The 25641-nt window shown below is 43.1% G+C and overlaps 2 protein-coding genes across 4 annotated transcripts in view; one reads left to right on the top strand and one right to left on the bottom strand.

Moving 5' to 3' along the window:
• The window catches only part of BCR (BCR activator of RhoGEF and GTPase), a 99935-nt gene extending 77779 nt beyond the window's left edge, over positions 1-22156 (top strand). The window contains exons 13-23 of the mRNA XM_053959136.1: positions 2-106; positions 684-758; positions 1305-1402; positions 2078-2209; positions 9265-9324; positions 9474-9583; positions 10404-10543; positions 11965-12099; positions 13092-13197; positions 14003-14165; positions 14878-22156. Of these exons, the coding sequence (XP_053815111.1) occupies positions 2-106; positions 684-758; positions 1305-1402; positions 2078-2209; positions 9265-9324; positions 9474-9583; positions 10404-10543; positions 11965-12099; positions 13092-13197; positions 14003-14165; positions 14878-14967 (1214 nt within the window). The 3' untranslated portion in view covers positions 14968-22156. The remainder of the gene's footprint in view (position 1; positions 107-683; positions 759-1304; positions 1403-2077; positions 2210-9264; positions 9325-9473; positions 9584-10403; positions 10544-11964; positions 12100-13091; positions 13198-14002; positions 14166-14877) is intronic.
• On the bottom strand, positions 4249-25553 carry LOC128796995 (uncharacterized). 3 transcript variants are annotated; one of them, XM_053959137.1, is made up of 5 exons: positions 25071-25553; positions 23118-23248; positions 16912-16986; positions 5803-5884; positions 4249-4312 (listed from the first exon to the last, which is right to left on the bottom strand). In XM_053959137.1, exons 1-5 carry the CDS (start codon positions 25407-25409, stop codon positions 4268-4270), a joined length of 672 nt encoding a protein of 223 aa, XP_053815112.1. In that variant the 5' UTR covers positions 25410-25553; the 3' UTR covers positions 4249-4267. The 3 variants fall into 3 exon arrangements, 2 of the variants coding, with proteins under 2 accessions (XP_053815112.1, XP_053815113.1); XM_053959138.1 differs by lacking the exon at positions 4249-4312 and adding an exon at positions 4503-5293; XR_008433964.1 differs by lacking the exons at positions 4249-4312; positions 16912-16986; positions 23118-23248; positions 25071-25553 and adding exons at positions 4503-5293; positions 12969-13069.
• Between the last annotated feature and the right edge of the window lie 88 nt (positions 25554-25641).

The following is a 25641-nucleotide window of genomic DNA, read 5'->3' as shown; positions in this document are numbered from 1 at the left end:
GGCTTTAAAAGCTTCTCACTCACATCAGTGGAGCTCCAGATGCTGACAAACTCCTGTGTGAAGCTTCAGACAGTGCACAACATTCCCCTCACTATCAATAAGGAAGGTAAGACCTTTGGGTTTTGCTTTCACATGGTGTAGCTGCAGTGAAACTCTCCCCCTGCCTGATTTCGTGCTTTCCCCTAGAACTGCTCTTACTGTTCCCTTTTGCTACAGGTTGCAGGCATCCTCCAGTATACATTAATCAACCATTAAATGGTCCTTGCATGCAGCTGTTGTGCAAGGTATTGGAGTGCCTGGTGGGGTCTTAGCTTGGAACAGCTTTGAGCTGTGTCCTTTGCAACAACACTAATTGGCCAAAATTGTGTCAGGGACCATCCTAAATTACTGCTTAATCTGTTAGTTTAGATTTAGCCTCTATAATTTACTTTTTCTCCTTTGAATTTCTTCCACGCTGTCTTGCTGATCCTAGAACTGTCATTGTAAAGACCCCCAATGCCAGAAGATATTACAGGTGTCAACTGTGGAACAGTCTCCTGTCTTGCTGAAATGGTTGTTACTTGCTCTTGCCATCCTTGGGGACAGTTCACCCTCTGCTCATTAATCTGTGTAATATCAGTCTCATCATTCTCACTCTTGGCTCCACTGTGAATGTAACAAAATCCCTTGGGTCTTTTGTACAGATGATGAATCCCCAGGTCTCTATGGATTCCTGAATGTCATTGTCCACTCTGCCACGGGATTCAAGCAAAGTTCAAGTGAGTTGCAGTTCTGGGACACAAGAGGTATTGATAGGGGGTAGATAAGCCATGTGCTGGGACAGCTGGGCGTGGATTGCAGCATCTGTGGTGATGGTGGTGTGTTTTGGGGAACTGGAAGTTCCTCCTCTTAACTCCCAAAGAGATCACCATCAAGGATCAAGCACACAGCATTTATTATTAGGCCTGGTCTGTTTAAGCAGTGCTTGCTGATTACCCAGCTGTTCTAGAAACAAGTCAGCCCTTATCCTGAATTCTTTCAGCTGCATTTTGTTTTACGATGAAAGAATGAAAGGTGTTCTCTGGCATGCAGAATTTTTGTTGGGAAGAAAGTGGTGTTAAAATTCAGGGGAATGACTTGACAGAATGCTCAAAAAAGGTGACTGAACTTCTTTAGGGCAGCTGGGCTGATCAAGGTGACGAGATTTGTATGGGATGGTGTTACAGTGATGATGGAAATGAAGGCACCTTGTGCAAGTGATTATTGCAAGTTAGGAGATTCTAGATAATTTTTTTTAAGTTTTTGTCCCTGTCTCCCCTCCTCAGATTTGTACTGCACATTAGAGGTTGATTCTTTTGGGTATTTTGTGAACAAGGCCAAAACTAGAGTTTACAGAGACACCACAGAGCCCAATTGGAATGAGGTAGGTTTGATTTTTCTTGATGTGACTTGTTCCATGTGCCAAACATCAACACATGATGGGCAGAAGACCTGCCAATGAAGGATGTTCCTGCATGCTCAGCACTTGTGCTGCACATGCTGCGCTCAGAAAACACTTTTCTGCTGGGTTCATTTGGCTGTCAGGGCTTGCAGAAGGTTTTCTCTTGGATTAGTGGTAGTTAAACAAACAGTTTGATACAAATTAGACTTGTCCAGTATTTCATCTTTTAAACAGATGCATGCTTGATAATTTTTTTAAAGACACAAGTAAAAATATGTTGAAGGAAATGGTTTTGTTTATTTGTTGAGAGAGGGAAGAATTAGCTATAGACATTCTGCCTGTTTACAGCCAACTTAGACCTGCTGGTGAGCAAAATTTCTTACAAGGAAGGTGAGCACATTTGTGTCATTGAATAATACTTTGCTGAGACCTGTGAAACCTGACTAAGGAGTGAGCCATCTTAGTCTCCAATTTGACCACCTTATAGATACAAAGTTCAATTTCAGCTTATTTCTAGACCAATTCCAGTAGAGAGGAGGTTTTGGCCAGTCCTTAAGTGTTCTTCTGATGAGTATTAAAGAGACTGTATTGAGTATTCTGAGACTGGTGTCCTGTTGTGATGCAGCCATTGCTCTTTCCTTTCCTGGTGCCCTGCAGGAGTTTGAGATTGAGCTGGAGGGCTCACAGACACTGCGGATTCTGTGCTATGAAAAGTGCTACAACAAAACCAAGCTCACCAAAGAGGATGGAGAGAGCACAGATCGCATCATGGGGAAAGGACAGATCCAGGTAAGACTGTGCTCAACTCATTCCTGATACCCTTACTGCAAAACATCACAGGACTTTTGAATCCTGCAGTTCATTGCAGAAGTTTTTTCTGCCTTCTGATTGTCTCAGCATTGAAGATTTTTCTCTCAGATAGTGAGGTACACAGTGTGATTCACAGGCAGAAAATCAGAAGCTTTGTCCCTGTTGCTTTGTGCCCTATGCCTGCTCCATGGAATAGCTGCTTGTTTTGATCTCTCATTTGCCCATTAACTTCAAAACTTCCACACCACTGTATAGGAACTGCCCCTGGCACTGGGCACTGGTGAAGATGCTCGTTTGTGACAGGAGGATGCAAGAGTATTCTCTCTGCTCTGTAAATCATGTGCAGAAAGGCTGCCATCTGTGAGTGCTGGAAGTTGATGGATGTGTTGGCCAGGCCCTGGGACAGCCTGCCTGTCCTAGTGACTGCCATACCCAGTGTCTGGTGTCCATGACAGCAGGCAGCATCTGAGGACCATTTCCATTGCTGGGAATTGGCCTGGGACACTTTGCATGGCAGATGTGTAATACAGTGGGGGAGGTGATGATTGCAAAGGGCTGTTGCTCTTGGGGAGATGCTAAAGCTGTGTGTTCACTTTAGCTGTGATAGAGCACTAAAGCTGGATGTAGGAGAAATCAGGCCTTGTGTGGAGGAAAACATGGGGAACATATGTCCCCCAGCCTGTTCTAGTTTGTTGCACTGTCTGTCCACAACTTCAGGAGGGTGTTTAAATGCCTATTCTGAGGACACATTCTTTGTGTTGGAGTGGCTGTTGAACAGAACAGGGACCCTGCCAAGATACCTTTTCCTTCCATGTCATGTTTAAAGATCTCACCAGTTCCCCTCCATTTAGGTCTGGCTGTTCATCTCCCTGTGGATGTCAGCTTTCCCTGGCACTGGAGTGATGGTCATGCAGGCCAAGGCCATTTGTGGGACTGTAGAAGCAGCTCAGAGGGAGGGTGGCCTGTGGGATCACATCCCACCTTTGCTCTGGCAGGGTTCATTACCTAAATGACTTTGATCAGGCCTCTTCCTTCTCTCCTGTTTTCAGAGAGAGCTTTTGTCTCAAATGCATGGTGGGATTTGAAGGGAGCTCGTGTGCAGATCAATAAATGCCAGCACAGGCTGGCTCCTGTGTGTGTGTCTCGGCTGGCCAGAAATCCCTATGTCCCTTCAGCTAACAAAGGCTATTTTCCACAGAGCTGAGCAACTACAAAAGAGCAAGTTTTCAGCCCTGAAATGCCCTGGAGATTTGTGTGCTCATAACAGAGAGCCCTGAAATCACTGACCTACTAAATTCTACAAATATGTTACATAGAAAGATTTAAAAAAACACCAAATAAAATCTTTTAAAATTTTGGCAATTTTTTTCCTTCTCACGGCTGTGGGCATTTTTATGCACAGCAATTGTATATTTTTGTAAATATATTTTATACTTAAGTAAATAAAAATACTCTGTGATGGCAATTAAATATTAATTGCATCTTGATTCTTTTAGAGAAACCTAGACAGTGGGAAGGTTAAAAAAATCAATTAAAATGTTTTTAATCAATGTACAAATGTTGCATTCTGTTGTATCATAAAAGGCACATGCAAAAGCTCTCTTGGTTTCTGTAAATCCCCTTTGCAATTTATAAAGAAATTTGATGAATTGTCAGAATAAGCCCTTAATTTTCAGTGATTTCTGTCCCATCATGGATTTCAAACACTATTGAATCAAAGAGAAGTCATATGACAGTCTGTTAAGATTTTGGATTGATAAAAATTATTATAGGTTTTGATTTTGGTTTAGTTCTATTTTTGAAGTTAACACCATTTCTCTATTAAGAAACCGTAATAATGCAACAATGAAATCTGATTACGGCCTGAAGGTTGGCTGTTCTCCCAGGTGCTTTTATATCAAATTTTGTTTACCTTAGAGTTTGTAGTTTATCCTGGGTTTCTGATTGTTGTTGCACTGTCATTATTCAGCCCAGTTCTGTCTGTCTAAAGGCAAGGTCTGTGAGGTTGGGTGAGGGTTTTTGTTTCATAAATTCCTTTTAGTTAAAAACTCTGGGAACATGAAGAGTCGTGTCTGCATCCTCCTGTTGATAAAAGCAGAGAAGTTTCTCTGTTGGCCAAATTGCAGTGTATTGTTAAGCCATGTCTTATTATAAATATGCAACTTCCCACTACTGGGAATTCTGACTCACCAAATACTGAGCCTCAGTGATGAAGACAATCAAGGAGACTAGGCCTGTTTTGGCTGTAAAAATGTTTATTAAATCTCTCCGTTACATTATGGCAGTGAAGGAAGGAAGGCTGGAAATTGGTCCATGTCACAAGTTTCCAGGAATGGACAGCAATTTTAATAGCTCCCATTGCTCATATTTTCTTTTCCTATGGAATATTTTGACTGTCTTTACAGCCAGATGCAAGAGCTGCTTCTTTCCTGCCAGTCTACAAGTTTTTTATCTCTGAAACATAAACCCATGAGGTTTTAGTGTAGGAGAACCTCCTGTAAATGTAGGAGTGAAGTCCTCACCAGACCTGGGCACAGCAGTGCTGGGTGTGCAGTGTTGAACTGACTGGAACACTGACTGGTTTGGGGCTTCTGTGCATCTCAGGCATGAGAAATACTATTCCTGAGTACTGTGAAACTGAAATTGCTGGAGGAGGACAGAATGGAGATCCCATGATGGGAGGAAATGTAAGGCTTAGTTCAGCTGTGGGCATAAGCTCCTCTCATTATGAGCACCCTGGGCTTTTCTTTCTGTTGTTACCTTGCAGTCCATCTTTGGCACTTGGCTGGCCCTTTGGCTTCCTGAATTTTGCACTTCATGTGGCAGACACATCCCCGTGTTTGGAGTGCAGCAGCCTTTTGTTTGGCATTGAGACTGTACCAGGTGGGCACATATGTCAGCAGGACCAGCCTGGCCGTGGGAACTGTGAGTGAGTGAAGTGATACTTCACCCTGCGATCCAGCTCCTCCCACTGGTGCCTCCTAGAAATGCCGTTCCCTTTGCTGTTTTCTTTTTCTGCGTGATCAGCTCAGGCTAAATATTTCCTTCTCCCTCACAGGAGTGCTGGAAAATCAGGGAGGATGTGACCTTAGATCACTTATTCTGTGGAGCAGCCATTCCACTGTTGCCTTGCAGAACAATCACTCTTATCTTAATTATCTGGGATGTCTCATAGCAGTGCCCATGGCTATTTCAGGCATTAGGTTGTTTTCCATGTAAACCAAATTGTCCCATGCTGTACCTCCCAGGTGTTAACTTGGAAACCTTTTACTCACTCAAGCTTGTTTAAACAGTTTGCTGAAGCAGAACATTGTCCCAGCAATGAAAATAGGGGGGAAATGAAGAAGGCAATGGGTCATGGCTAAAGGGAGATGGTGGAAAAGATTAACCTGTCAGTGGGGAGCTGTGAGAAGAATGGGGTTATGGCAGGACTGGGAGTTCCCAGCAGCAGTGAAACTCTGATAACATGTATGTCACATTAGTTACAGTTCAAAATTGATGGAGTGTAAAGTTGCCTGGGAAATTTAATAAAGGGAAGAAGTACTGTGAATGAATACATAAAACACACTAACCTTAATGTTCCACAGTCCATGATCTTCCGTTTCCACTGAGGCTTCTTTGTTTTTCCCTCCTTCTGCATGTTTTCTTTTCTCTCTGGGGAAAAGGAAATCATAATCAAGCTCTCTGTGGTGGTTTCCTAAGGCAGAGCATAGACACCCTTCCTAGTGCCTGGCTTGAATTTGCCAGAGCAGCATCCCCAGTTTGCCTTTTTCCAGGTTCTCACCACACTGCTGTGCACTCCCAGCCTTTCCTGACTGCTGTGCCCTGTCTGAATTCAGCTGAGCTGCTACAAGGACCAGAAACCTGTACTCAGAAACCCCTGTGGTGCTGAGCTGCTTTGTTCTGCTGTGTTTTGGGCAGGATACAGAGAGGTATTGGCTTGACTCATTAGTGAATTTGGGGCTGTAGCTTGCCACTGCAAATACCAAAGGCCACAAGGGGACTGGAGGAAGCAGCAAACAGGCAGAGTGGTTGGTTTGTATTTTCCTGTTCAGCATGAGCTTTTGGTGGGGGCTGTGCAAAGAAGCCCATGCAATGCAGTCTGTGAGGGTTTTAGCAGGTCTGTCCTATTTGCACAGAGCATGGAAACAACACAGTGGCTCTGCTTCAATGGAGATGGGGCAGGTCACTCAAACCAAGCAACTGTTTGGAGGAACTGTGTAGAGGAGCAGTAAATTCCACTGTCAAATGCAGAGGCAGCAGCTGCACAGTGCCTCCCCTGCTTGAGCTGGCACAGTTTGCTCAGAGCTGCCTCCCTTTGCCATGCTGGCCGTGGATTGCATTTTTCTACTCAGTGTTCCTTCTTTCAGGTCACTGATCTCCAAATCAGGCCAGAAGACAGCATGGCCCCATTTGTCCTCTGTGCTGGAGCATCACTCTTGCTAGCTCATTGTCCTCAGTGTGCTCTCTCCCTGCCTGCTCTAGCTGCCCTTTACCTCTGTTGCTCTTGCTGGCTTCAGGTCAGTCATCACATGACTGAAACTTGATTGAAATCCCAGTGACAGTTCTTGGTTTCCTGTTGACTCTGTTGTGTCCTGCTGTGACTTATCAGACTGTTAGACCTGATCTTCCTGTCTCACTCAGTGTTGCTGAGAGTTTATTCAAGCTTTGCTCCTTTAATAGCTTCCATCATTTTGCTTTGTTATTTAAAAAGCACCTTGGAGGAGTTTGGGTTTTTTTTCCCCATTAATGACTGTTGTTATTAGCAGTGATTTATGCAGGGTTGGCTGGGTCAGCCAGCCCTGGTGCCTGTTCTCCCTGGCTGTCCCCATCCAGTACAAGGCATTCTCCAGCAGGAGTCAAACAGTAGGAGCGAGTGCAGGGGTCCTGCCAGCTCTGCAGGAGAGTTCAGAAACAAGGGAGCAAGAGGCAGCACCGGGTACATGGGGGTTTACTTGTACTCCTGGCTCAGCCCCAGCAGTTACCCAGCAAGGAAATGTCTCTGTGAGCTCTCAGCTCCAGCAAGGAAAAGTCTGCAAGTTCTCAGCTCCAGCACTCCGCTTCTGCTTGTTCTTTGCAGCAGTGTCAAAGTTACTCTTGAGACAGAGCAGGATGGTGTTTGACTCATATTTTTTAACAGCTATTTACTTGATTTTATTTTGTGCCATGGCAGGAATTCCCTGGTCATTACTGAGATATACCCAGTAATACCTCTTAGCTTAAATAAACTGTAACTGGATTCTGCTGGACTCTTCCTCTGAAGTTTTTGGCAAACATTCAAACCCTCTTTCCCCTTTAGTTTTAAACTATAAATAATATAACCCCCTGCTATAAATAACGCACTCAGTGACTTTGTTCTAAAAGCATATGGAAAACTGGTTCCCAGCAAGAGGATTGGCTGTGACTGTGTCCATCAGCAGGGCCATTTTGGCAGCTTAACCAGATGACTCCTCAGAGCTGGAGATCAGGCTTTCAGGAATACTTAGCATGTTTGCTCCTCATAGGAAACCAGACACTTCAGAAATGGTTTCCTCTTGATTCTGGGAAAGAATTCAGTTGTTGAAAGAAATCAAGCATCCAGCACGGAAGTTCAGGGTAGAACAGCCTAGAAACTGGCCAGATCATAGGGCCCTTGGCCAGCCCCACAGGCGGGGCGGATCTGTTCTGCCGGAGTTAAAAGCGAACCCCCTTGGCAAGCAGTCCTGTGTTTGGGGTCGCTGAGGCACTGAAGCCAAGCACTGCTGTCCATTGGCCCCCTGGACCTTTGCACAGTCCCAAAATGTGGGAGCTGCTGGTTACTGACAATTCCTTGCAAGGGCTCTTCAGGAATTTCTGCCAGCGTTGCACCTACAGGAGCCGGTCCAATTCGACAGGGAAGCATGTGTGTGCTGGCAGCATCCCGCTGTGGGCTCATGTCCGTAACAGAGCGCGCAGGGATAAGGTTGGCCTCACTTGTTCTGTTGCTGCTTGGGGTCTCTGCAGTGGGAGGAAGCAGGGAGGAACTTTGCTCTCTGCTGCTTGCCTTTCTTTGGGGAGTGGGGAAGGTTAAGGTGGGGGCTTGTCTCTGTAGCTGTCAGCAACACTGCGCTGCTCTGTTGATGATCTGAGTGTGACTATGACCATGTCTAAGCTCTCCCAGAATTTCCTGCAGCTGCCATTGTTCCAGCATTTCCCTCCCCTGCCAGAGCTCTCTGGCCCTGCATGGGGCTCTGTGAGAGGGGGGAGCTGTGCTGCAAAGCAGCTCTGGTTATGACTGCCTGTTTGCTGACAGCAGTAAACTCAAAACAGAGTTTGCTGCAGTTGCCTCCTCCTGGTCTTACTGTGCCTCCGTATTCAAGAGCCAAGTGTTACAAAGCTGTCTCAGGAGACACTGAATTCTTGCTTTGGCTGGTTCCAATGGCTGATCAAGCCCCCAAGGAGACAGCTCCTCCTCTCTCTTGCCAGTCTCCCTGGAGCTGAGTGCCACTCCTCAGCCCTTTGGATGTGTTTGGGCTCTCCCAAGGCAGTAGTGGAATTGCTGGGTGACATTCTAACACTTGAGCTACTCCCCAGCCTCACAACTGTCCACTCAAGAGATCAAGCAAAGCTGAAAATGAGGGATTGGAACTTGTTTCTGTTTAATGAGAGTTTGCAATAGCAGGGCCTGGTGTTCTTCCTGCCTCTATGCTCAAATAGAAATGAAAAGGAATAGGCTGTTTGAAGGACAACTTTCCATGATTTCTCAGCAGATTCAAACATTGGTTGTGCTCCCTGAGGTTGCCTTTATTGTTGAGCAGACACTGCTCTCAGATTGCTGGGTTTTCCATGTGTATGAACCCTCATCAGCCCCTCATCAGCCCTGTTTAGAGAACGGCACAATATCCAAAATCTGGTTTCCCTGAAACCAGGGAAACTTTGGAGTGTGGGTTTTCCTATGGAAAAGAAATAACAAGGTAAAAGTGATTGTGCTCTGCTCACTTGCAGAAGCCTTCCAGGCTAGCTAGCTGGTTTCTCTGAAGTCTGTTCCTAGCTCATGGGTAACTTCTGTTTTCCAGCTGGACCCACAGGCACTGCAGGACAAAGATTGGCAGCGCACAGTCATCTCAATGAATGGGGTAAGTGTGGCAAACAGAAATTAGTTCTGCTTCTGTACCTCCTGTGGGCTTTATTTCTTTGCTCTTCATTGCAGCACAAAAAAAAACAACAACAAAAAAAAAAACCAAAGAAAATGTTTAAAAAGTAACAGCTGTTCTCTTTGGTTCAGGTGGAAGTGAAGCTGTCAGTGAAGTTCACCAGTCGGGAGTTCAGCCTGAAAAGGATGCCGTCCCGCAAGCAGACGGGCGTGTTTGGGGTCAAGATTGCTATTGTCACCAAGTGAGCTGATGGGTCACATTTCTCCCCGCTGTGTTTCAGGAAGACAACTGGCCAGTGGGGTGCACCTGCCTGTGTCCCCCTCAGGGGTTTGGCAGTCCAGACTGCTCCATTAGTGTAGGAGTGTAGATGTGGCTGCAGACAGGAGATGCTTTACAATCTCTGAGCTTCATTTTTTGCAGAGATAAAATCCAATGTGCACACAGGCTATTTACTGACAGCCTATCACTCCTCTGAATTCCGGAAATCCCCCTTGCACTTGCCTTCTCTGTAGTTAGCTGACATGGTCACAAATTTCCAGAGCCACTAAACAGTGATGTTTCCTTTCCATAATCAAAAATGTTCAAGGTCTTTGGATCCCATTGTATTATTTTAACCCCTGATCTTTTGCCATGAATCATTTGCCAGCAGAAACCTGTTTGTTCTGTTGTATAGTTTGGGAAGTGTGGTATTTCCTCCCCATGGTATTGCATCAATTTGAAAGCAAGAGAGTTGCTATGTATCCAAGGGCTGTTTGGGAATCCTCAGGTTACCTGGGCAGAGTCACAGGCTCTGGGGGCACTGGCTCCTGGCCAAGTGCTCAAGTGCTCAGGGAAGCTGCAGAACGGCCAGAGCAAGGCTGAGATAGTCAGAAAACCCTCTCCAGTTTCAAAAGGAGTTCTTCAGCTCAATCCTGACTGCCTGCTTAGACTTCCTATCACCCCATTTTCCAGAAGAGGTTTGCACAGGGAAATGTCGGGGTGCTTGTAGCCATCCTGGCTGGCTGGGGAGCAGGTATGGAGGGCCTGGGCTGAACTGAACTCTTCTGTCTGGCTTTCTTCAGGAGAGAGAGGTCGAAGGTGCCGTACATCGTGCGGCAGTGCGTGGAGGAGATCGAGCGGCGCGGGATGGAGGAGGTGGGGATCTACCGCGTCTCTGGAGTTGCAACCGACATCCAGGCTTTGAAAGCTGCCTTTGATGTCAGTAAGTATTTGGGTCTGATTTTTCCCTTTGCTCTCTAAGAACCTGCCTCAGCTCCCTGTCAGGTGGCTGTGCTGTTTTTAATCTTATGTTGCCCAAGAAGCATTAAGAAGTAGAGATTCTCACTCAAGGAAAACAATTTTAACCCTAGCTGTATATTTTATTTACTGATATAACCCAAGACATACAACAGGATGGATCCTTGTACCAAACAATGCTGCTTTTACTCTTCCCAGCAGTCATGAAATGATGGCTTTACCTGCCTTGCCGAATCTTTGTAAATGGCAGACACTTCTCTGGGGGAAAACATCAGCAATCAGAAGTCATAATTTCTTCACTGTTGTGAGGTGTCCAAATTAATAGAAGTCCTTAAAATAAAGAATGTTTTGTGAAAGCCAGTGTTCCTTAGAACTAGGAGGGGTATTTATGAAACTGGGGTTGGGTGGTCAGGGCTTCTCTCCCTACCTCCATCTGGACTGATGTGCAGGCTTAGAAAATTACATCACTTTGAGCAACCAACCTTTGCAAAGCTGTCTTTGATCTTGAGCAGAAAAAGGCTCCTTACTGGTGCTACATTTAAAAGAGTGGCCTGTATGTCCCAAAATGCACCTGAGATCAGGCAGGTGAAATGCTTCCGAATTGCTGAGGTACAAAAAGTGAAATTTTTCCCTACTTCCAGCTTCCATGTGATGGTCCAAGAACTGTTCAAGCCAAACTCCAACAGTCACAAGATCTGTGCCAGACACCCAAATTCACCCTCCCTGCACTTTTCCTTCAGTTTCTAGTGAAATTTCCTTCTTGTGTTTTCTTTTCAGTCACCCTAAGATATCAAAAATCACTGATGAATCGCTGCTAGTGGAAGTAAGGGTCTTTCACAGTTTGAAAAACAACTCTTTTCATTTCTGTTAAATGCTGGCTTACACCGCTTTATGAAACCAATGCTGGTTGTTGTTTAGTTCAGGGAGAGGGGCTGGTTTTGTTGTTCTTAATAGTAACAAAACAGAAATATAAGCCCTGAATTGCCTTAGCTACACTCAATGAGGAGTTAGAGAATCTCAGAATCTCTTAGTCTAAGGTGTTAGAGGCAGGGAATTGGAATAACAACTGCTGTCAGTAATAAAAGTTGAAATGCATATAAATACAGTCAAGTAGGGCTTGTTCAGATCAGGCCAGGTTTGCTGGCACAGCACAGCTAGCCCTGGGAGGGTGAGGTTCCCTGGCTTGACGTAAAGCAATGAAGTGTTTGCAGTCATCTGTACAGTGCTTCTCAGCTGGAAGGTTGCTCATTTAATCCGGAGATCTGTAAACAGGAAAACTCCCAGCTATTTGGGCAGAGACAAAAGATAAACAGACACAAAGCGAGGAGAAGAAGGAATGCAAGGCCAGCAGTTCCTTTACCCTTCCTCTACTCTCTCTTCTTTCAGATAACAAGGATGTGTCAGTGATGATGAGTGAGATGGACGTTAATGCCATTGCAGGCACCCTCAAGCTGTACTTCCGGGAGCTGCCGGAACCCCTCTTCACAGATGAACTGTACCCCAACTTTGCTGAAGGCATCGGTAGGTGCAGCACAAGGAACCCTTGGTAATGGAGACTCTTCTGTAGGAGGCTGTGGCAAGCACATTTCTCTCTCTCTCAGAATTTTTTTATTGAGGTGCACAGAGAGAAATGAAAGAGAAAACAATTTCTATTTCTGCTCCATGTTTTTCTCTTGTGGAATGTGTTTGAAGAATTGTTTACCTAGAGTGAGCTCTTAGTTGGATCATGGTGGATTGTTTGGGCCTGAGAGCCAATCGGATCCACCTGTGTCTGGGCTCTGGAGAACAGAGTCACGAGTTGTGAGTTAGTTAGATATGATAGTTAGAGAAAGTAGCATGTAGTATTTAGTATCCTCTTTTATATAGCATATTAATGTATTATAACATAATTATAATAAAGCAATCATTTAGCCTTCTGAAATAAAGTTAAACATCATCATTCTTCCCATTGGGTTCACCGACATCTACAACAGGAGGCTGCTTTTAAAGCATCATAAAACCCGTATTTATAGTGTTGGACAAAAGCTGGAAAAAGCTGTGAAGGGAGTGGAATGGAGCTCAGAATGACCATTGCCTTCCCACGAGGTGCAGTATGGGAGCTTGCAATGCTGTTCTGCAAGCTGCAAGAGCCCAGGTTTCTGAAGGGTAGGTTCAGAACAGAATGCCAGTCTGCCTGCTGGGGCCCTGCACACTCACTGCCCAGGCAGGCTTCAGGGAAGCCCCCTTTGGAGGGGAGGGGGATATGTACCTCATCTTGATGCAGAGAAAAACATCAGTGATTGAAAGCTTCAAAGCACTTGAACTACTTTGAAAGAGAGAGAAAAGGACTCTTAATGCATTTGTGAAATAAAGGAATGAGATGCTGTGGGGTACTGATGTGCAACTCTGACCTTCCAACCTATGATGATGTAGTCACAGTCCTTTTGGGACCATCCGTATTGGCTGTTCTGGGACGTGGCTCAGTCAGATTTGCTCTTGCTGCCTGTGGTGATGTCTTGTTCTCTGTCTTGTAGCACTTTCAGATCCTGTTGCAAAGGAGAGCTGTATGTTGAATCTGTTGCTATCACTTCCAGAACCCAACCTTGTGACATTCCTTTTCCTTCTGGACCATTTAAAAAGGTAATATGTGGTTCCTTCAAAAATGTATTTAATGTGTAAAGCATTGGCTATTTTGAAAAGTGGAGCCTTTTCTTTAAATACCTGCTGAATCACAGAAATGAAGAAGTATTTGCTGATCTGCTGTACATGCTCATCAGATAAGTATTGTCTCATACTTACTTAGTGAGGTAGTAAATCCTGAATTCCATTTCCACTCATACTGAAAAAGGATTAGAACTGGAGGAAAGGAGTAACAAAAGAGTCAGGGCTTATCTATGGCAAATGCAAATTTCTGCTGCAGTGTCACTGAGACTGCACCTGCATCTGGATACACAGACCAGGAAAGGTTTCTGTATAAACCATGAAGATTTACCTATATTTAAGGTCTAGGGAACCCTGTCTCAGAAGGTGTCTGAAATCCAGTATGATCTATTTTTTAAATTCCAGCACTTTGCCTAACTGCAGTTGTCAGTTCCTTTTGTAGTCAAGTCTTTCTGATTTTGTATATGTCTTTGTAATATGGTTGTACCTGTGAAAAAATATTGCCATGCATTTGACATTAGTGCAATAAGCTGGCTTAATGCTTGCCCAATGTGTTGATTTGCATAAGTATGTTGTACATACCACAGACTATCCCTGGAGACATGAAAGATCATTTTGTGATTGAGATTCTGGATTAAAATCCCGGAAATCTGGGCTTTAGTTGTGTTTCTGCTGCAGCCTTTTCTGCCCTTGGGCAAATTTTTTAAACTTTGTGCCTTGGTTTCTCATTTATAAAACTCAGATATTTATGAAGATCTGCCTTGTGCATTGTTTCTTCTCCCAGGGTTGCTGAGAGGGAAAGCATCAACAAGATGTCCCTGCATAATCTTGCCACTGTCTTCGGACCAACACTGCTCAGACCTTCTGAGAAGGACAGTAAAATCCCTGCTAACCCAACCCAGCCCATCACAATGACTGACAGCTGGTCACTAGAAGTCATGTCCCAGGTAAAGTCCTGAATGTGCCATTCCATCTTGTGAAGACACTTTCTGGAAAAGCACAGTCCTATGGCAGGCCTGGCTCAATGACCCCCCTGGGTTTTCATGGTCATTTTCTTGGTAAACATAAAACAACTGTTGCCCTCACACAGACATTTTAGTCATTTTAGAACAGTGTTCCTTCAGGCAGATTAATTTGCATCTGTACAAATATGGCTTTTCATAAAGGAATGTTTGTGTGTGTGCATCCTGTGTGTGCTTGTGCATGGGAAGAGCTTTTGGGGAGCTGTGTCCCAGCACCATGCTCTGGCCTGGGACAAAAGTATTGGCAGTGTTTCCACAATCCTCCTCAGTACTTAAAACCACCTTCACTGATGCACAGCAAAGTTCTTTGGCCACTGCTGCCTTTGAAGGCAGAGGACTGGAGCACAGAGCCTTTGTCACTGAGTCAGACTGGTTTGTATTCCTCTGTTGAGTAATGGCAAATTCTAGATTTATTTTTTTCAGTGCTGGAACCACCAGCACAATTTTTCCACCTGGAATCTAAGAAGAGTGTCTCTGAAGCATGTCAGGTTCTACTATTTTTACTGCTGTTATCCAGCATATTAAATACACAGCTGCTAGATGTCCCAGAGAGAGCTGTATCACCAGCTCTCACACAGCCAGCATGAGAATGAGTTTTCACAGGGCTTTAGTATTATCTTGTCGTTTCTCTTTCCAGGTTCAAGTTCTTCTGTACTTCCTGCAGCTAGAGACTATCCCTACCCCGGACAGCAAGAGGCAAAGCATTCTCTTTTCTACAGAGGTGTAGGTGCCTGTGGTACCAACAGGACACTAACTGCTTTTGGCATAACTCTGTCACCCTGGGAAAAAGATGTATCCTCGGACTGGCCTGTTCCTGTGCTGGGGAATTCCAGCCCTCAGTGCTTCTGCAGTTTGTTAATCAGAGACAAGCTGGAGAGAATGGAGAAAAACCTCCTTGTGCTGGTAGAACCAGAACTAACCGGAGATGGAGCTGTGCAGAATCTCCACTAGAAGGAGCAATAGACACTTGGACAAATGCACCACAGAATGTGGCGATTATTCTTGTTAGGAATGTGACAGAAGGTATTCCTCATTTTATGGATTTAATTTATCATAAAGAAACTTCAAGATTTCTACTGGACCACTTGATAGGACACCCCTTTTTGGGAGAGGGGGCGTTAAATGATATATCACAACTGTGTCTTTAATAACTGCTGTTTTTCAAGTACTGTTCGTGGCCACAAAAAATAGCATTGCTTTGCAAGAGGAAGGAGAAGAGAAGGATCTGGGATCTAAAATTCTCTCCACAGAAATTCAAGTCTTGATTTGAATATGGTTCTAAAGAAATCAAAGAGTTTTATGTACAGCTACAACTGTTGTCTGGTTGGGGGCTGGGTTTTTTTTATTTTGTTTGTATGTTTTTTTGGCTCACCCAGCCTTTCCCATAGAAATGTTTGTACACCCCAGGGAAGGAGATGCCCTGCTCTTGCCTATGTTGCACTTCTGATGGGTTTTGTTGGGTTGAGACAGACTCAACAAAATTTAATAAATAAATACAGCAAATTAAAGAGAGCAGGGAGAATAACAGTTAGTGATTCTGTTGTTTGTTTCCTTATAAAAGCAGGGCACTATTGTCCAGGAAGGATTGCTAAATTCCTTAGACCCCACCAAACTTAATGGAAATTAATTGGGAAGATTATTAATACCCAACACTCCAAAGAAAACACATTATCTCTGCAAAAGTAATTGAAGAATTTGTGGATTAAAAAAAATCAATGGCTCTCAGTTTGGCTGGCTGCTTACTCCAGACTTTGATCAGAACATCTTTTTTTTTTTTGATACTTGAATTTTTGGAGGCTTTGTACATTGTTTCTACAAGAGTCTTTTTCTGATAGATACAAATGCTCTGAAAAAATGCCGGAATGTACTTTTTGGACAATCTAGCAAGTAGCATGCATTGTGGATTCTCCAGAAATTCCAACTCTGTTTTAATTAAGAGCAGTGGAGAAATTTCTGTGGAACTCCATCTAGCAGTACAAAAGGTCTGGCCAAACACCAATTTTGTATTTCCCTCCTTAAATCAGTTGAAGCTACAGGGATGGAAAAGGCAGCAGTATTTGTCCAGGGAATTGAAACTGCAGAATCTAATTGTTGGTATTCAGAGCCAGCATTCTGGCTCTGAAGAGTTGTGCCAAACATCCTGGGGGTGGGAGCGATGCCATTGTCCTAAACTATTCCAGCCCCTGCTACTCCTACCCAGCTATGCAGCATCCATTTAGTGGCATCTGTCCATCATCATCCTGGCAATAAGTACAGCTGGAAGACAAGGGAAGGAGATGGCACAAAAAGGGGAGGGAGGGACAGATGTTGAAAGATTGGTATGGTCAGGTTGTCTACATCATTTGCAGGGAAAAATGACACAGAAGGCAACTCCTCTTGTACTGAATTGGACATTTTCTGATGGGTGATCTGCAAACTCTCAATTAAAAAAAAAAGCAAAGGAGTGTTTCAAGCAAATAGAAAAAATTAAAGGGATATTATTTTGTAGTCACTGTAATTCTGACTGCTGCAGAATATTAGAAATTATTGTACTGTGAAGTTGCGAAATCAGAAAGGAACAAATATAAATTTAAATTTTGTGAGTATATCAATATTTTGCATGCTTTGTAAGGATTCTTATAGGAATTTAATATTGCTTAGTATCCCTCCCTCCTTAGGTCTGGGAGCAAACCTCTTTGTAATGTAATGTACAACTAGAAATTCCTTCTCTCTTGTATGTATTTCCACGACATTCCAACTTCTGAACCTGCAAAAAAGAAAAACTGTCTGTAGTATGAGGTGCTTTTTGGGGGAGGGAGGGAATGAAGGCAAGGAAACTTGAAGGCTTAAGATTTTGATTTTTTTACATTTTTATATTTGTTTTTTTGCCTGTTTGAAGGTAAAAATTGGTCACAATCCTGAAAAACCATTGACTTGAGCCATGTCGTGCAGAGCAGTAAAGCATTCTCTGTGTTTGTTTCTCTGTATTTGTTCTCCCTTTTCCCCAGCAGCTCTACAGCAATCCTTGCACTCCTGCCTGCTCCCACTGAGGCAGGAGCACTGCTGATGACTTCATGGAAAAGGGAGAAAACCCAAGCTACACCTGCTGCTGGGTGATAGCCTTTTCCTTTGGTGTTTGGAATCTGTGGCTGCTCCTTGCAGTGTTGAAACTGGAAAGTAATACCATAATGACTGTGCCAATTTACTTTTGCCCTACTTTTTTAATTTTTATTTATATAGGAAGTTAATTTTAATATTAGATTACTGATCTATAATATGTAACCATGAGAAAATTGCTTTTGCTTTGGTTACTGTGAGAGGTTGTTGCTGTCAGTCTCTCATTACAATGCTCAGTTCTAATGAAATGTTATCTAACATGCAGGCATGTGGATCAGGGAAAAAAAAAAGTTAATTTAACTTAACCCATTAATTATTTCTGTTAAGTATGAATATGTTTTCCCCAAAGCTGGTAATTTTGGGCTGGAAAAGATAGTGGATCGTATTGCTGATGATGAAATAATGGACTGATTTGAAATACGAGAATTGATTTCTTGAATTTCCTTTAATTTTGCAATTAATTTTTTTCAAATAGTCTTATGATTTCAGAAATTAAGTATTTCCAAAAAGGCTTTTGTTTATTTTTTTTTCCCAGGGATGTTGGTTGGGGTTTTTTGTTTGTTTGGAGGTTTTTTTTTTTTTTTTTTTTTTTTTTTTTTGGGTTTTGGGTTTTATTTTAATTTTATTTTTTTTAATAAGCCTTATCATACTTAAACAAAAAGGGAAATGCAAAACCTGGCTTTAGAAAAGGCCTTCTGATTTCTTCTCTTATACATTCCCTTGTGAGTTGTGTCAGAAAACTGAACTCTTTAATTTTCTAAGTTAAAAGGTACAATATAAACAACACGAGAGCAAACTAGCAAAAAGTTACCCTTTATGTATGCACTGGGAGATTTTGCTCCTTCAGTTTCTAATGTATTGGAGAGACTTTTCTACAAATGTCGCTTTCAGGAACAGAAATCTGAAATGTTTAAATTTTCAGCTAAGGAAATTCAGGTGATTAGGATAGTCTGTGTCTCTCCAGCTTAAGGAGAGGAGTAAGCATCAGTTTCTTGGCATTTAGAAACTACCTTAAAATTCTTGTGGGTTTTTTTAACACTGAATAGGTTTTTAAGTAAAATTTTTATAAGTTAAGCAAATGAAGGGAAAAGTTTTCAAAGATGGACAAGAAATAACAGTTACTAGCTCAGAGTCACCTTTGTGTTTGTGTATGCTTTGTATGGGAGGGAAGTGTCAGAAACCAAATTGAAATACATCCATTCAAATGCTGCTGGTGTTCTTTATTCTTGCACATTTTTAACAAGTTGAGGTAGTAGCTAAGCTATTTCAGGCTGTATTTTATTGCTGCTATTTTTCAGTGTATAGCTAAGGGCAAAATCCAGCAGTGGGGTGCCCGTCCTTGCCGGTGCCCACTGCCCGCCTCAGCTCTGGCCGTCATCGCGCACACGCGGAATTGTCCGGCCCTCGTGGTGTTGGCCATGAGGTGGTGGAACCACAGAGGATATTTATGGGAGGTGCAGGATCTTTACAGTTTATTAGTTTTACCTGTTTAAAACTATTTTATGGTTGTTCCTGTTAGTTTTCTATGAGTTTATTTAAACAAATGGACTGTTCCTTAAGGCAGACCTGGATCTCCAGATTAGTTTGTCACCTGTGTAACACTGAAAGGCATCACAATGTGTTCATTTACCTTAATGTGCCATTCTTTCAAGTGTGTATAAAATGTAAACTGACCAGTGTGGTTTTAAAAATGTTTAAAGTCTGATGTGATGGCAAAACCCCAACTTTCTCCGATTTGTTTCAGTGCTTGATCACCTACTGCGATAACTTTACCAGATGTGGCATTCTTCTTATGGAAATTTTAGTATAAAATGGGAAATGTTTTAACAAAAAAACTTCCCCTTTCTCTTTTTACTTTAATTCAAGATGACAAGGACTTGTAATAACAGAAGACCAGTACATTTGTGCAGGAACTTACATTTGTGCAGGAGGCGGATTTGCTTCTGTTCCTTGCAGAAGAAAAATCTGAAAGGGCAATTCCTAGATACAATCAAATTAATCAAATTCTCGTAGATAGTCACTTGTTTACACCCTATTAAATTTCTACTCCAGGGATGTTTTTCTTTGTAGACTTTGCTTAACACTGTCCTACTACTATTAGTGAAAAATAAACATGGTACCATTCCCTTCCTTTAACACAGGGCCTGTACAACTGAGATACTGGAACCTTGGACTAGTATTGGTAATTCTCCATTCTGAACTAGGATGAAATAAATGTTCATGTGTGTTCTGTGAACTTTCTAATTGAATAGAATTAAATCTATGGATTGTCCTTAAAATCAACAGAAGCTATAAAGGAAGCACTTATAGTTAATAGACTGTTCCTTAACAGTCATTAGGGAATGAAACCATCACAAATAGAAAAAGGAAGCAAAATTAAGCATTGCTCAAGGCCATGTTGCTTTGGACTAGAATGAGGCTCTCATTTTGAGTTACAGAAGGTGGCTCATGCCCTAGATAAATGAGCAAAGGCTCTCTTGCCAGTAAATAAACATGGGAATGCCAGGAATTTAGCTTCAGCAGCCTCACAGTTGTGATGTGCTGCAACCCCTCTTTCTTGCTAGTGAACATTCACAGTTCAGTGCTAAGAAAGCAAAGCTTTATCACTTGCTCTCTACCATTTCCCCCTGAGGCAGCAGCTATAGTGCCTGTATGTTAACGTAGGTGAACCACCATAAGGAAGAAAAAAGCTCCTAGAACCACAAAGTTGGACTATTGTTTAAGCTAGAAGTCTGGTTTTGGGCTGCAAGGATAAAATGGCACAACAGCTGTAATGACAGAAGTGTTGGGGCCGTAGGACCAAAGCAAACCTGAGTGTATGTGTTGTCTTGAGTCTCCCTTCTGTGACCATATTGTTAGATATTTTCCTCTCAGGTCAAGCAGATTCAATGATGCTCTTGTCGAGAATTAGAAAATTATTAAATTACCTAGCTTGCCTCCACTGTTGATTCTCTTGTGCTACCATCTTACAGTGACATTGCTGGAGCCCACTGCAAAACATGCAGCAGTTTTTACATCATTTTTTTCCAGCTGCCATGTTTCACCTCACAGCAAGATAGACCATTCCTTTCCCAACAGAACCACTTCACATCTTTCTGCACTGTAGCAACTACCACACTGAGAGGTTCATTTTATAGCACAGCTACAGAGCAGAGCCCTGAAGATAATTTAAATATTTCCAGTCTTCTTGTGCAGACTGGACCAGGTAGTGCTAAAGTTCTGGGCTCACGCAGGGCTGTGTTGTGAGCTAAGTAAAATTCTATTATTTACAGCTGTTCAAGCATATTTGGGAATTAATATAATTACAGAATGCCCAAGCCTAGCAGAAGTGTTTGTTCTACTGCTTTGTCTTAATCACAGTAATGTTCAAATCCTCTTGTCAAAAATGGTTCACCAGACTAGAGAAAGTTTTATTTTGTGCTAGAGCCTTTGCTTGTGTATCTGCTGTGGTCTTTTCCCCTGTGGTAGGATGTTCTGAGAACCTGAGACACTCTACAGAAGAGCTGTTTCTCTAATCTGCAGAATGATAGAATGATTTATACCACACGGCATTTTATATCCCTGTGGATGTACAAAAGGGCAGGCTTGTGTACAAAACAGCTTCCTGCTTGCAAGCAGACTCCAGCAGCTTCCTGGAGATGACCCCAAGCAAGGGTCACAGCGGGTCCAGCCCACCAGTGAGCAGAGGCCTTGCTGCTGCTTGGGCTCTCCCATCTCCCCTGGGGCACTTTGATGAGGCTCAGAAGGCAGTTGTGAGTTCCTTCTTACTGAACCCAACCAAGTGATCAAATGCTGATTGAGAGTAGCTCAAAATTCCTCTATTTTAGTCCCATTTTGGGAGAAACAGGGGCAATGTTAATTTGGGATTATACAAATAGCTGAAAACCAATCTATATCTAAAACCTATTTCATATATAGTAGATGGTAATGTAAAAGCTGCTATAGCAAAAGGTCATTTTTCCACAAGAGCCTTTTCTACTCCCTGCCTTCTTTACTGCTTCTTACAGCCTAAAAGAAGTCTTGGGTTTCACAGTCACATACAAAACTTGCAGAATCCTGGATAAAACTTAGCTGTGCAGGGACCAATGTTTCAGGAGTACTAAAAGTGATTAACAAGGTAGCAAAAGGAGGGTAAGGAATTGTTGTGTTGGGATAACTGAAAAGCATCACAATGAAATGGTGAATTTAAAAATGATCTCACAGGAGGACATTGAAATGTTGTCCTTTCTGTGTCTGTCCAACAAAAAAAACCAAAACAACTCAGCCTTCTCTTGCCTATGTAAGTTGTATAGTTTGTCCTTATCTCTAGTATTATAAGTGTTTATAATCCATGAAGAATTCCAAGGAAAGGAGTTAAGACTATTTATTTAAATATAAATACAATTAAATTATATAATTAGTCCTAAATTATCAGATGTAGAAGACAAACAACTTCTTATTGTTTGGATAATTTTGGATTTCGTCAGAGCTAATACTGTTGGCATTATTTTAAACACTACCATGTTAGGGAGTCAGTTTTTGACATTTTATCCTGCTGTTGCTAGTACTTCAGTATCTCATAGTGCTCAGTTTTGAGGAAAGAAAACCTAATCCTAATAGCTTAATATGGAAAGGTGTTGAAACCATACTGCTAAACATCTCTCAGTTTAGGCCCAAAGAGAAGGGGAAAGGGAAAAATTGTCATTCTGGATTTTTTTTTTTAACTTTCTGAGAAAAGTGGTATGAAAAAGGGATCCAAGAAATGTATTTGGGGGAAAAATGTCTTAAGGCATTTATAGCCTTTCTTTGTACACAATGTTAAATAAAATCTCCTGTATCTATGTTGTCAGGTTCTTTTGGTCTTATTTAGATAAAAGTGGGCCTACATTACACTGAATGTGTGAATTGCATTTAGCTGAGTTTGTTGGGGGCATGGAATTTAACACTGCTGTTTCAAAATAAAAGCTGTTTCTTGGTTTACAAGGTAAAAGCTGTATCACCTAAAATCTAGAGGTTAGTACAGAGAACTAAACTGAAACAACTTGAATGTGTGGAAATAGTTTACATGGAAGGTAGAGAAATAGCTCCACAACCCAGTCCATATTCAGATCTGTGAATCCTTTTGTAGGAGTTCTGCTTCAAAACCCAGCCCATCTCAGACTTTGTCAACTTTCCCCTTGTGTGCAGAGCACTTGAACTGTAGTTAGTGTTTACTAAGAAATCAGCTCTGGCCTCCAGTTCTTCAAACACTGCATGAAATTAGTGGGATTTTGTAGGAATCAGTGTGGAAACTGAATCAGTTATTTAAATCAAGTTAACTTGGTGCTTTATTTAAACATTGTTTAAATTATTTATGTAATTAAAGTACATTTATGTTTGATATAGTCCAAATTTAATATAATATATAAACCTTTCTACAATAAAAAGATACCTGCTTGAAAGCTCTCTAGCCCATTTCATTAAGTGTGGATCACAAAGATTACAGGGTTCCATTGCAACATTGGAAGTAGATAAAACGTAACTATCTGCAGTGTTTAAAACTACACTGAGTATCATGCTTACCCCTGAACTAGACAAAGAAGGGGAAACTCAATGACTATTACTAATACTTCTGATCAGTGGTGTGGCTGTATAAAATAAAACAGTTTTCCAATAGCTTCAATGTGGAATTCTGCCAAATGATTCTCCCTCTCCCAGAAAGTGAACCCTTGAAGTGCAGCCACATGGAACAGCAGCCTCTGGATGAGCCTGGAAGGGATCATGTCCTGCACCAGGCACTCTGCACCCACAACCAGCTCCTACCATGTCCAGCTCTCCGCTGACTGCCAGCCTGGAGCATCCCAGCCACTCCTCCTGGATGCTTTTCCCCGACTGAAGGCCCCAGGTGAGATGGTGCAGGCCTGAGCAAAGCAGCCAGCACACACCTGCGGCACCTGGAACGAGAGGGAGCGAACGGAACCTAAGGCTGGAGCAGGATGAGAAAGAACATGAATATAATAACCACAGATGTTCTGTGCAAATTGCTCCACCTGAGCAGGTGTCTTTCCATTTTCCAGACAGCCCTGAGGCCTGGACAGGCTGCCCTGGGGCAGCAGCTCCCCTGAGGCCTGCGGGATAGCCTCAGTGTGAGGCAGGATCAGCCGTCCCTGCCTGACTCCGGAGAGACATTTGTCTGCTCTTTGTTAGAAGCCTCCAGTTATGGAGATTCTGTAATCCTCTGGGGCAGGCTAACCCAGAACTAACCACAATGAGAAAGCTTTCCTAGCAGACAGCTGAACCACTCTTGCACACACACAATACTGCCATTTAATGCATTTTTTAGCGACCTTTTAAGTTCCAGAACCAAGATCCAAGGCATATGCACTGTCAGCTAGCAGCTTGTTCATTAATTCACTGTGCTGAGCGGCTGCTTCCTGCTGCAAAACAGAAAGCTGAGCCTTTTGTGGGCTACCGTGAGAAATACATTGTTCAAAACAAATGCAGCCACTTTTCACATCCTTAATACAGAAGTAGTGCCATTGAAATGCCACTGATAACTTAAAAATCAATCCAAAGGTAGAAACGGGATAACATTTTGCTGAAGGTATCATGGAGCAGAAAATGTAGAAGAATGACATTGGTCATAGTGTAGGAAAATAAACATCAGGATTATTACTTAAGCATAAAGGAGCATTTCAGTGTCAAACGAGTGCACCATGTCCGTGCAGCCGCCTGCCAGGGGAATCTCCACCAGGTAGGAGCAGGCAGAGTGACGCAGAAATGGACAGGGAAGGGCATCTCAATGAAATTCGCTTTCTAAGGCACACAAACAGAAAAATTTTCCCACCACGTAAATCAAACGATGTTGCAATATCTGGCAGCATACATCCTGCTAGTTTTAAAGGGAATTCTGATGTAATGGAGATATCATTTACTTTGATTTATAATATTGAAAATTTAACTTCATCAAAGATAATGAAGGGACTGTAAATCATACTTGCCCTACCGGTCTGCAACCTACAAATTCCATATTCCTGTGAATTCTATTCCTAAGAATTCTAGGAAGGAATGCACCTCAAGGGAGAACACGCAACTCAATCTTACACTGAAATGTTTCTTTTGCTAAAACAGCTGAGTTGGGAGAGAAGCTTTCGCCTAAATAAGGGGAAACTTTTACAGGAATGTGTCAAATCAGCACATTTTCTTAACTACTGTGTTCATAGCATTTCCCAGGCAGTGCCTGTAAATACAAACTCTGCTATACCTCCCACCAAAGCACCCACGCTGCAATTTGGGGTTATTAACTTCAGTTGCTGGTTATTTGTGACAAGTCAAACATCCTGTACAGTGATGGGCTACAAAGCTGAGCTTAGTTTAGTGTATTTGAAGGGTGCTCAGACTCTGAAAGCTTGTGCGCATGTGAGTTCTTGTCACCTAAGAAGGCAAAGCTATTTCCTACCACAATGTGCTGGTTTTGGCTGGGGTAGAGTTAATTTTCTTCAAGGTGGCTAGTGTGGGCTATATTTTGGGTTTGTGCTGAACAGTGAAGAAAACTCTAGCCCATTTAAGCCCCAACACACATTTAAACATCTGCTTCTCACTCAAATGAAAAGCTACCATTACAGATCTGGACACTAAGACACAGGTTTAGAAGACCCCCAGTTCCCCCACTCACACTTATGTTTCCTGCCCTTTGTGCACTTGCTGCCAGAGCTTAAAATTTGCATGCTTATTCCCCGGCCCCAAAAACCCCCACAAAATAACTGATTTTTTCACCAGTCCCAGATGAGGGCCCTGGGCCAGGGCTCTTGCTGCCCTCCCACCCTCAGCAAGGGAGCTGGGGAAGGGTCTGGAGCACAAGTGTGATGAGGAGCGGCTGAGGGAGCTGAGGGGTTCGGCCTGGAGAAAAGAAGGCTCAGGGAGGACCTTCTGTCCTTCCACAACTCCCTGACAGGAGGATGCGGCCGTGAGGGGACGGGATCTGCTCCCGGCAACGAGGGATAGGAGAGGAAACGGCGTCAAGCTGCGCCAGGGGAGCTTCAGGTCGGACATGACGAGTAATTCCCCCATAGAACGATTAATCAGACATGGGAACGGGCCGCCCTGGGAGGTCATGGAGTCACCGTGACGGGAGGTGCTTGAGGAAAAACTGAACGTGGCGCTCAGTTCACGGCCATGTTCTAGATGACCCGGTGGTTTTGGCTCACAGCTTGGGCTCCACCACCTCAGAGCCTTTTCCTCCCAACCTGAAGCCGGTACCCCGCGGTTCGCAGACCCAGGTGCGGAGCCCTGAGGGAGGGGGAGCCCTGAGGGAGGGGCCGCCCCGCGCACGCGCCGCCCGCGCCCC

Source organism: Vidua chalybeata, chromosome 18, assembly GCF_026979565.1.
Source record: "Vidua chalybeata isolate OUT-0048 chromosome 18, bVidCha1 merged haplotype, whole genome shotgun sequence".
NCBI classification, from domain to species: domain Eukaryota; kingdom Metazoa; phylum Chordata; class Aves; order Passeriformes; family Viduidae; genus Vidua; species Vidua chalybeata.
Note: the sequence above shows the minus strand (reverse complement) of the source record. Positions and strands in the feature narration are given on the sequence as shown.